This window comes from Chelonia mydas, chromosome 7, assembly GCF_015237465.2.
Source record: "Chelonia mydas isolate rCheMyd1 chromosome 7, rCheMyd1.pri.v2, whole genome shotgun sequence".
Lineage (NCBI taxonomy): Eukaryota > Metazoa > Chordata > Testudines > Cheloniidae > Chelonia > Chelonia mydas.
Window position 1 is genome coordinate 53,653,286 of NC_057853.1, and position 11,849 is coordinate 53,665,134.

Genomic DNA, 11,849 nt, shown 5'->3' on the forward strand with positions numbered 1-11,849 from the left:
ATAGGTGACCACAGACCCAAACCCTTGGATTTTAATGAAAAAGCATTCAGTTTCTTAAAGAGAAAAAGTAAAAAGAATCACCTCTGTAAAATCAGGATGGTAAACAGATTCAAAACAGAATCCCTCTAGGCAAAACCTTAAGTTACAAAAAGACAAACAGGAATATCCATTCTATTCAGCACAGCTTATTTTCTCAGCTATTTAAAGAAGTCATAATCTAATGCATATCTAGCTAGCTTACTGAAGGGATAGCTCAGTGGTTTGAGCATTGGCCTGCTAAACCCAGGGTTGTGAGTTCAATCCTTGAAGGGGCCATTTAGGGATTTGCCCTGCTTTGAGCAGGGGGTTGGATTAGATGACCTTCTGAGGTCCCTTCCAACCCTGATATTCTATGTTACTGAGTTCTAAGACTCCATTCCTGTTCTGTCCCCAGCAAAATCATCATACAGACAGACCCAGACCCTTTTTTCCTCCCCCCCCTCCTCCAGCTTTGAAAGTATCTTGTCTCCTCATTGGTCATTTTGGTCAGGTGCCAGCAAGGTTATCCTAGCTCCTTAACCCTTTACAGGTGAAAGGGCTTTCCTTTGGCCAGGAGGGATTTTAAAGGTGTTCACCCTTCCCTTATATTTATGACAGGCCCTGCTTGACAAAGCCCTGGCTGGGATGATTTAGTTGGAGTTGGTCCTGCTTTGAGCAGGGGGTTGGACTGGATGACCTCCTGAGATCCCTTCCAACCCTAATCTTCTATGAATACGGTGCACAGATGTGGTTGCCCTCCCCTCCCCCCCCCCAAAAAAAGCTTAGAATTGGAAAAGATGCAGAGAAGGGCAGGAAAAATGATTGGGGTATGGAACAGAGGAGAAAATAAGACTGGGACTTCCCAGCTTGGAAAGAGACAAGAGGGGGGAAAGGGAAGAATATGATAGAGGTCTATAAAATCATGACCAGTGTGGAGAAAGTACATAAGGAAAATGTTATTTACTCCTTCTCATAACACAAGAGCTAGTGGTCACTAAATGACTAGGCAGCAGATTTAAAAACAAAAAGGAAGACCACACACTGCTATGTCCATCAAATGGACAATAGCCAGGATTGTGTCCCTAACCTGTTTGCCAGAAGCTAGGAATGGGCAACAGGGGATGGACTGCTTGATGATTACCTGCTCTGTTCATTCCCTCTGGGGCACCTGGCATTGGCCCTGGTTGGAAAACAGGATATTGGGCTAGATGAACTTTGGTCTGACCTAGTACGGCTGTTCTTATGCACTACCCCAATGAAGCAAGAAGACATGGGTAGCAGTACTCTTCCAATCATTAAAATCAGTTAGTTGAGCAAAGTTAGAGGGCTTTTCCCCTCAGCTATCTTGAGTCTATTGATGCTCAGCTGCTGTTTGGCTTTGAGACTTCCAGGTCACACCTGCTGTGTGCTCAGAGGTGGCAGCTGAAGAGAAGCACATAACACTAGCTAGCTCCCCTGGCCCCCCCCCCTCCCCCCAACAGCTGTCTTGCTAGTCAGTGTCCTGCTCCCAGGTGGTAGAAGGACAGGATGGTAGCTCTGCCTAGGGGACATAGATGGACTCTGCATTCTAGTACCATCACTCCACTTGTGCCAAACCTGCAAGTGGTTTCCCCTGCCTCCCCTAGGGCCAGGCCACACTGCCCCAGCCCAGGAAGCACAGAGAAAGCATGCTTGCAATAGCGTTTATTGTATCACACAGATCTCACAGGCTGTATTTCTCCATCTGCCCTGCATGATGGCCATGAGCATCACACACAGTGCCCCCATCAGCATCACCCCAGCTAAGGCCAAGATCCAGGCTGCTCCAGTGTTCCTTGGAGATCCTGTTCAAAGAAAGGAAGTTCAGTCTGGAGCAAGCATGCCTTTAGAGCCCTGATCAGACCCCCATCCTGCTCCACCCACTATTTTCTCCTCCAGCTTTCCTAGTCATAGGCTCAGCCTGTTATACAGTAGTTACCAGCACTATGCTGTAACTAGACCAGTTCTCTGATAAATCCAGAGTCCTTCCCATCTTGAGGACAGAATGGGCTATTGTCCTAGCCCCTCACCAACAGGCCATGTTTGCTGCAGATTGGATGGGTTAGTGCAGCCAGTGGTTCCTCCAGTAGGAGAGTCAGTAGCAGTTCTGCATGCCTCTGCAGTCCTGTCTCTCTAGGCCATGCTGTCATGGGCCCCAGCCTTCTCTGGTGGCAATCTGATACCAGTGTGCTCAGAACACAGGGTTGGGCGTTCCCTGCAGGCTTTAAGCAGGATGCCTCTAGAAGAGTTATTCAGGTTAGGACAGTCAGAGGGATGCATGCCCAGTGATGAGTTGAGGCTGCCCTCCTTCCAAGTCCATTTGGACACAGTGGGATGAGGATCAGCAGTTAAATAGGACTACCCCATGCCATAGGGCTGTAAACCTAGGTAAGCCAGTCAGGTTGGAGATGTAGTCAAGGAGACAGGAGTGAATTCCCTGGTCATCCTTACAACTGGCCATGGGCAGGTCAATGACTGAATTAGCCTCACTGGTTTGGTGCCCTACCACTGTAGGGTCACCCCAGGGTGGCCTTGACTGAATGGTCTTTGAACAAGAGGTCCCTGCCATAGGGAGCTCCCCCACAGTGGAGAAGTTAGTTTCAGGCAACAGGTTAGGCTCTAAGGCTTCTACAAAGAAGGATACTAGGCCAGACTCACCAAGTTCTGAAGACACTTCCCTCTTCAGCCTGGCCTGGAGGAGAAACACAGGCCCCTGGCTGGTGATGTGGGAGAGCCCATCTTGAAGGTGCTGCTCAGAGCTCCTCCTGCCCCCTATGACAGACAACAGCTGTTTAGCTGCAGAGCAGACAAGTCTGGAAGTCCTGTTAACCAAGGAGCATCTATGCTTCCATCACCCCATGTCTGAGGAAAGCCAGTCAGTGGGGCATCTGCTGCAGCAGAGCATCAGCCCAGCTCCCTGCAGCATCTGGTGTTGCCCTGACATGGCACTAGAGAAAGATAGCTGCATTGTCAGCCACACCCATTGGAGCAGGAGGGAAAGTGAGCTCCCTTTCCAAATGGAGTGGAGAACTCCTCATTGGTTTGTTCAGAGAGGTGACCTTGCTGTGCAAGCAGCAGCAGGGTGAGTTGGAAACTACTCCCTTTTGATGAGCAGGAAACCCAGCTGTCACCAGGCCTGATGGGTTTGTGCTCATGGCTGATCAGATACATCCATGAATCCTGGCAGCCACCCCACCTGCTCCCTCTTCACCACAGCCCAAGCAAGGAGGATGGGAAGAAACTCACGGGCTCCAGCAGGGCAGGAGAGGGTGCAGGGCTCCAGCCTGGAGGGCCGACACACTGAGGCGCTGCAATGCAGGTACACCTAGGAGTGGGGAGAGAGATGATGGCTCAGGTTGGACAGGCCCTTCTTGACATGTCCCTGCCTTTGCTTACAGGGGAGTGAAGCTAGACTCCATCTTACAGGGTCCTGAACCTGTGGGGTGGGTGGCCTGTTAGTGTAGGAGCACTGGAGAGGCTGGGCAGTGAGGACCACCATGGAGGTCAGGGAGATGAAGAATCTTAACCAGCCTAAGGTTTGCCCTACACTTTGTCTCATGATCTTGTCTCATTAGGGAACGAGATGAGCAACATGGAAGGGGGAAAGGCTTGTGGAGCAGGACCACTATGACAGACATGATGCAAACATGCCAAATGCTAGAGAGTATTGATCACAGAGACCGATTGGCCCTACTGGAATAGAAGGGAGGTCATACCGGCCCTGTGAGCACCCGCTGGGAGGCAGACTCCATGAAGGTGAAGGTTCTGATGATGAAGCGCTGGTGGTGAGATGGGAACTGCAGCCCTGAGGTGGCTCCCACAGGCACCAGCTGGGTTTGGTAGTTGTCTCCTGTGTACGGGCACCTGGGAATGAGGGGCGCAGTTGTCAGAAGGTGCCCTGCACTCCCCAGGCCAAAATAGAGACCCCTTACCCTGGACCCCCAGTCACTCACCCATCCACCAGGATAGGCCACTGCGGCTGCTGCTGGGGGTTGGTGCTGGGGGTGGCCCAGCACTGGTGCAGGACCAGAACCAGATCTGGGTCAGTTCTCTGCAGGATCTGGACCTCCACGTAGATGGGGTCCCGCAGAACCTTCACCACAGGGTAATCTCGGTCTGCATAGAAGGAGCCATAACTCTGCTCTGGAACAGATAAGCACAGAGGGGTCACTGCAGGTAGAGAAGCTTAGTGCATCATATGGGGCCAATACCCACAAGCTGTTCAGGGGGTCCTGACTCCCAGTTCAGGGGGCAGTGTTCCCACTGTGCTAGATCTAGCCCACAATGCAGGAGCAGGGCTGCCTTTCTGAACACTGAGGACAGATACAGCTCACTTCTGGCTGAGAGAGAGGTTAGTGTAAATCTAAACACATCACTGATCTGCCTGAACAGGTCAGAGCCTTGTCCCATGTCTCCACTGCCAGGCTAGAATCTCATGTCCTGAACCCTCCCATCCCACACAGTAATTTAGCTCCCCTCCAACCGAGGCCCAAATCCTTCCAAGAGATCTCCATGAGCCAACAGAGCTCTCCTACCTGTGGCAATGCGCAGCTCCAGCACCAGGGGGCCAGGCTGGGACACACCAGGGGGCGGGGGCAGGGTGAAGACCTGGACACTCAGGGGGAGGAAGTTTCCACTGATGGAGTAGCTGCAGCGGACATGTAACCTAGCAGAGAGTCAACAAGCCTGAGTGGGGCTTGGCCAGACATGCACTGCAGAGATTCAGTTGAGGGGTAGAAGTGGGAATCAGTCAGAGCCTGTGAATTCCAGCTGCCCAGAAGCCCGAGACCATAAGTAAAGAGGGACACCCCAGTATTGCCCTTCTATTGACTTGTTGTGTTTTTAATCATCTGTTAGACTTCATGAGCAGACAGAACCCAGGGTTCTGGGGAGAATCACTGTGCAGTGCCTGGCACCTGCCACGTAAGAGCTGGCTGGAGGAACAGCTGGCCCTGAACCACTCCCATGCTATTGCCATGACCTGAGTAGAGCTCACATGACAGAGGCAGCTCTGGAGATGTGCAGCAGAAGACGGCAGAGGTACCAGCCCCAGGAGTTACCTGAAAGTGCTATCCCGGGTGATGGAGCCCAGACTCCAGGTTCTCACATCCCTGAATGCCACCAGCTCATTCTCATACACACCCTGGTCTCCAGCCATCTGCAAGGAGAGATCAGTCACTGACCCCCAGCTTTGACTCTTGCAGGGCCAGGCTTCAGATGAGGGGAAGCCAGAGATTTGCCCTAGAGGAGCCAGTGTTTGTTGCTGCATCAACCTCAGAAAGGGACTTGCCAGCGCACCTTGTTCTGACCTAAACCCCCTTCTATTGCAGCTGAGGGACCCCATCCTGGCCTCCCCCAGCTCAACTCTTACCTGGAAAGTGGTGCCACAGGCAGAGAGTGGGAACCGGAACAGGACAAAGGCGTTGTTCTGCTCTACAGGGACACAGCCAGCACCACGCCCATTGGCCAGATGCACCGAGTCCAGGATCAGGGGGGGCAGAGTCACAGCCCGAGAGACCACGAGGGAGAAATGGCCATCTGGAGTGCACTGTGCTGTCACTGGAAGGGAGCCAGGGACAAGTCAGGGCCACCTTCCTACCTGGGTTAGCCAGTCCCAGGACACTAGAGCAGAAGCCAGCAGCTTGTCCCGGAGCTGGATAAGAACCCACCATGTTCTACTGCACCCCTCCAGGGCACAGGCTGGCACTGCAAGGGACCCTGGCAATATAGCTCATGGTGGAGCTGTAATGGCCACGAGGCATGTGCTGTGGATTCCAGAGCAAGGGGCTGGGTCTGTTATTGGTCACGGCTGAAGCACTCAGCCTGAGGCTGGATGGAAAGCGTTGCACATGGCCTTGATATCACACTAGCTAGCCCAGCACCCAGCTGTCTGCAGGACTAGGTATGTGGAAACCCCACTCAGCTTTGATGCCAGGTATCTCAGCCACTGCCCCCCACACCCACACGTGGGACCATTACAGTCAGCTCTGGATAATTCATGTGCACAGAAACTCACCTGTGTTGCCATAGTAACAAGGCTTCACCCTATCACTGGGGTTGAAACAACAGCCTTGTTCTTCACAGACTCCCCGGGTGATGGGTGGGGAGCCACAGGGCAGCCTGTCCTGGCTCTGGATGGCAGCACAGACATCGGGGCTTGGAGCATCCAGGGCTGGGGTGAGACAGGTGGGAAGCAGTAAGGAACAGAGACTAGGTGGGGCAAGAGACTGGGCTACAGAGCATGCTCCCTCCTGGCCTGGCTAGGAGCTTTGAGGCTCCCTCAGGGCCCCAGGCGTTCTGTAGGACAGACATCCTGCCTCCAGCTCACACTCTGCTGAGGGGCTTCAATCTGAACCATCCAGGGGGAACCTGGTCTGTGCACTCTCAGCCCAGAGACTCACCATTTGATCCAGGAACAGTTTGGGTAATGGGGTAGTGGAGACATGGCCTCGTGGAGACATGGCCTCTAGGGAAGCCTCCAGCACCTGTCACCATCCCCAGGCCCTGCCTGGAGCCCTTAGGGGCTAATGCAATACAAAGACCATGAACGCCAGGCTCTCCTATGTGAAAAGAGCAGCCAAGCAGCAGGGAGTGCTCTCTGCCAGGGGCATTGTCTTGCTCAGCCTGCAAAGAAGGGCTGTCACTGGCCCCACAGTGGCCACCTGACCCCAGGGAGGAGAAGAAGGAGGAGACACAGGCCTTCCTCATGGAGGCAGACCAAGGCCTCCCTTTGTGTAACTGGAGGAGAGCAGCCATCTCCACAAGATCGTTCACAGCCACAGGCTGGGGCATTCAGCATAAGACACTAGGCCCTCACCTGGCAGGCTCCTGGGGCACCTGAGCACCTTCTCCTCATGCAAGGCCCTGCGCCCACCAGCAGCCATCCCCTCAACACCAACCACCATCAGGTAACCGCCATCCTGGGGAGAGAGACCCACAGACATCAGGGCTGGCAGAGCAGCAAGCACAGGACCCAAGGCAGGTGCCAGAAGGTCACTCACCCATTCAGAGACATAACAGCCGGCATAGGAGGCACCAACTGTCCTGGAGCCATCTGCAGCCTGGGAGACCCAGACCCCACAGCTGGAGTCATTCTGCAGAGCATGCAGCTTCCCAGCCACATCTAGGGAGGAACGAGGAGATCAGCAGCCAGTGCAGGGGAAGAGGGCACAAGAATTATTCCAAGGAGCTACTGCCCCCCTGCACAGAAGGGACAGGCGCCTGGCTGCAGGGGGGCAGAAGGGCTGCCCAGGTCAAGCCAGGCCAGTCCAGAAGCCCTGCCCAGCTCAGTTCAGCCATTGCTCAGGCTCCCTAGGACTCAGCCAGCTGCTGGGCAGGGCTTGGACAAGCAGAAGGATCCCTGGGACAGAATCAGTCCCTTCCCCTCTCCCTGGAGCCACACACTGGGCTCCCTCCAGATACCCAGGGAGGGGCACACAGGGCTGGCCTCACTTACCCCAAGCAGTCAGTGCCAGGGAGTCCACCCCAGCCTGGCCAGGATGCAGCATGAACTGCAAGCTTCTCTGGCCACAGACCAGCTCCCTAGGCTCCCCCAGAGCCAGAGCAAAGGGGCAGTACAGCAGCCAGAAGCACAGCACTCCCCCATAGAGCCCACACCACACCCCAGCCATGCTGTTCTCCTGCCAGTGACCCATAAGGCATCTGCCCCCAGTCTGCCTCCTTTGTACCCTGCAGGCAGCTGGGATTGGCCAGAGCCCAGGTGGCCATTCCTGCAGGGCCAAGGGAGAAGAGCCCAGCCCCTCCCCTGAGGTCTGGTCTTACCCTGCCCCAGGAAGGAGAAATCTTGGGCGTGGGATGGAGCTTCCTGGTCCTTCTCAGGAGGAAGCAGAAGATGGGTCTGTGTTCATGGCATGTTACTGAGGGGAGGTCAGTTTATTCCTTCCCATTGGAACCCCGGGAGGGTTCAGACCTTCCTTCCTCTCCAAATGCTGGTGTTGGGCCTCGCTCTGCTGAGGGATCAGCCTGGCCCCTTGCCAAGGGCTCTCTGCTGCATGATGGGGGCATCTGCAGCTGCCAGGGCATCTGCCACCAGGCCAGCTCTGGACTCACTCTTTGGGGCTGCCATAGCACCAGACTCCCGCTGGAACAGGGAGGTTCCTCGGGCACAGTCCCAGCCGGCCTCCGCTCAGTTCACACACTGGGCTGGCTTGGGCTGGAGGACGGCCAGGTTCCCTGCATCAGGCCCTTGCAGAGGGAGCGGTGAGAGGGGGAGGGCCTGAGTCTCCATTGCCATAGTTACCAAAGCAGAAGGGAAGTGTTTTACCCCCTCTGCTGTTAATGAGGTGCAGGCCAGTGGAGAGTCAAGCCCAGAGAATCCAGTTCTAGTAGGAAGCTAGGTTTGGTTTCTCTTTGCACCGTTGCTTCCCAGCCCAGCAGGGACCCAGGACTATCCAAGTCTATTGAGTCTTGGGGACCCCAAACTCATCTCTGTTTCCTTTGAACAAATGCAGGAACTGGACCTGCCATAGCAGCTTGGGTCGAGGGAGGGGTGCATGGGATGTGCCTAAAGCTTGTGCTTTCCTGACAGTTTCAAAATACAAATGGAAAACAATTTTCATCCCATGGAGCTGTATGGATCCCAACTTCATTCATCAGGAGGGGGTACCTTTAGAGTTACAGCACAGCCCTCTACCATTGAACTAGAGGAATAACTGGTAGGAGTACTAGGCTGTTAGCCTCTATGGCAGGGGCGGGCAAACTTTTTGGCCTGAGAGCCACATCTGGGTATGGAAATTGTATGGCAGGCCATGAATGCTCACGAAATTGGGGTTGGGGTGCAGGAGAGGGTGAAGGCTCCAGCTGGGGGTGCAGGCTCTGGGGTGGGGCTGAGGATGAGGGGTTTGGGGTACAGGAGGGTGCTCCAGGCTGGGACCAAAGGGTTCAGAGTGTGGGAGGGGGCTCTGGGCTGGGGCAGGGGATTGGAGCACAGGGGGGTGAGGGCTCTGGCTGGGGGTGCAGGCTCTGGGGTGGGGCTGGAGATGAGGGGTTTGGATTGCGGGAGGGGAATCAGGGCTGGGGCAGGGGGTTGGAGCATGGGAGAGATTCAGGGTGCAGGTTCCAGGTGGTATGTCTCCCCTCCAGCTCCTATGCGGAGCCGCAGCCAGGCACTGCCCCATCCACAGGCGCCGCCCCTGCAGCTCCCATTGGCCGCAGTTCCCACCCAAAGGGAGCTGCGGGGGCAGTGCTTGGGGCAGGGGCAGTGTGCAGAGTCCCCTGGCTGCCCCTACACGTAGAAGCCAGAAGGGTGACATGCTGCTGCTTCCAGGAGCTGCGCAGAGCTGCAGCTAGCGCTCATGGAGTGGCCTCCCCCCAACCCCGCTCCCCAGATGGCGCTCAGGAGCGGGGCAAGCCCCAGACCCCGCTCCCCAGTGGGAGCTCAAGGGCCAGATTAAATTGGCTGGTGGGCCGTAGTTTGCCCACCTCTGCTCTATGGGTATGTCTGCACAGCCCGCAGCACCAAGCCTGCAAGCCCATATCAACAGACTTGGGCTACTGCACTAAACATAGCTGGGTAGACATTGTGGCTCGGGCTCTGAAGCCTAGGGAGTGGGGTATGTTTCAGGGCATGAGCTCCAGCCAAGCCCCCACTTAAAAGTGCTCTTGACACAATTGTTTTTGCTGTGGTAGCATGAGCCCAAATCTTTCAGCCTGGGCTTGGAGACTCAGTGCCATGGGTTGCCGCTGTCTGCATAGATGTACTCTACATGGCTGAAATGGAGGAGAGATGCATGCTTTGTCAGCAGGTTTCAGAGCTATTTGCTGACAGCCAAGGACTGGTGTGGCGCAGGACTCCTGGGTTCTCTTCCAGGATCTGTTACGGAGTGATTCTAGTAGTCATTTTCCTTTCTGCCATTGGGCTCCCTCCTAGTCTCTACCCCCTCAACTGCTCTTATTTATATTACCATAGCATTTGGGGCCCTGTAGTCACCCACACTAGCTCCTGCCCCTCCTCCTATCCCACCCCGACCATGGCTTCTGCCCTCCCAGCTCTGTGTCTATCGTGTCCCTTTCCATTTTCCCCCCATCCTCTGTGTGTGGGTCAGGCCCTTTACTCCTCCTCGGTGCAGCCTGGCCCAAGCAGGGGGCATTGAGATCACAGGAGAGACAGGTGCCTTGCTCTCAGTTTTGGTGCTCAACACCACAATGTCCCCTCCCGACCAGCAGAAAAAATTTAAGGGAAAGTGCTGCTCAGTGGAGACGGAAACTGGAGAATTTAGCTCCAAACAAACCTCCACTGAGCCTGAGCAAACTGATTTTTTCAAAGGCTTGTGACTTGGCTTCATGTGGGAGAAGCTTCTCAGGACCAGCAAGAGGTACAGCCCAAACATCAAAACAGCCACTCTGGGATGTTTCAGCTCCCAGCTCCCCACCAGGAGGGTTCTAGAACTTCTCAATGAAGCAGCTATTTTCTCTCTAATGGGGCAAAACCTATTCTCTCCCCCCCCCCCCAATTAATTCTTGCAAACAGCTGCTCTGTTTTAGGTGAAACTTTCCTTTAAAAAAAATTCAGCCCGAGGCAGACACCTGAGGTGGAAAACTTCAGCCCAAATGGCTCAGAGCATCTGAAAACAGAGCCCTAGAATGGAAAACATCAGGCCAGCATTCACTAAAGGCAGAGCTGGTCACAACTGACTTGGCTGTTTTAAACTGTCTCAGCTATGCACACATGCCGCTATTCCAGTGGACCTAGGTTGCATTAAGGCAAAACAGATCTTCCTAAAGTTTTCAGTAAAGAAAAAGCACTACAGATTGCACCAGCCCAGAGGTTGGGGCACTCAGGAGGGATGGGGGAGATCCAGGGTCAAGGCTCTGACTCCAGCAGAGCAGGGACTTGAACATAGTTCTCCCTCATCCCAAAATACCCTAACACCAGCGATGGGTTATGCTGGGACAGGTCTCTGTGTGAACAGACGTTCTACCCTGGACTCCAGAAAGTGGGTAGTGGAGATCACAGCAGGGCTGCTGGAGCTCTGCTGACTAATTCTGCACATCTCTCCTGCTTTTCTGGGGAAGCTGTAGCTCAGCCAGGATCTCCCCCAAGACCAGTACAGAAGATGTTATTGACCTTTGTACAAACACAAGATTCCCTTGCTCTTTGGGCTCTCTGTCCCCCTTGCCAATTCTATAGCCTTCTCCTCACTCTGGAGTATGTCACTTCCCCAGGGCAGCTATTAATTCTCTCACCAGCCACGATCCAGTAGCAAACATGAGAGAGGAGCGCTGGGATTAGTTAACAGTTTCCTCAACCAGCAGTTGGTTTTATACAGTTCCTGCCTGTATTTTGCTTTAGTATCCTCCACTGGTTGAGTTGGCCAAGCACAGGAGAAGCATGGAGGGAGTCCTGAGCTTGCCAGGGTGGTGGCATTTGGATCATACAGAGATACTAGTTGACCAAGCTAACTAGCCCCATTCAAGCCTGTCTAGCAAGAAGACTAGTGATCACACTGAGATGAGGTACAGCACTGGTGCTCCATATGCTGTAAGACTCAAAATAAGCTAAGTTCCTTGGTGCTGCTGCCAGATGAGCAAAGCATCTGGTTTCTGGCTGGGCGGTCACAATTGTCCATTCCTGCACAGCTGGTCAGACAAGGAGTAGGCAGGGTTGGGCCCACCTCCATTAAGGCAACAGGCAGGAGTGGCAAGCCCTTTCCCTGGTGCTATCACTGAGGCAGGAGCAGACACATGGTGCTTCACTAGGCCTCCTTCCACAGGCTGAGCAGGCTTGAGTTCAAACCCATAACTGCTCTGTGACGTTGCACCCCATAATGCTTTATAGAAATATGCTTCTGAGT

At 54.4% G+C, this 11,849-nt stretch overlaps 1 protein-coding gene across 2 annotated transcripts; it reads right to left on the reverse strand.

Moving 5' to 3' along the window:
* Window positions 1-1,415: 1,415 nt before the first annotated feature.
* Window positions 1,416-7,696, reverse strand: LOC119566789 (zona pellucida sperm-binding protein 4-like). Of its 2 annotated transcripts, XM_037904239.2 has the most exons (12): window positions 7,493-7,696; window positions 7,038-7,159; window positions 6,854-6,956; window positions 6,053-6,208; window positions 5,408-5,595; window positions 5,097-5,194; window positions 4,572-4,702; window positions 3,990-4,179; window positions 3,753-3,900; window positions 3,283-3,361; window positions 2,695-2,808; window positions 1,416-1,841 (listed from the first exon to the last, which is right to left on the reverse strand). In XM_037904239.2, exons 1-12 carry the CDS (start codon window positions 7,689-7,691, stop codon window positions 1,702-1,704), a joined length of 1,668 nt encoding a protein of 555 aa, XP_037760167.2. In that variant the 5' UTR covers window positions 7,692-7,696; the 3' UTR covers window positions 1,416-1,701. The 2 variants fall into 2 exon arrangements, with proteins under 2 accessions (XP_037760167.2, XP_043407845.1); XM_043551910.1 differs by having other exon boundaries at window positions 1,684-1,841; window positions 6,854-7,159.
* Window positions 7,697-11,849: the final 4,153 nt, after the last annotated feature.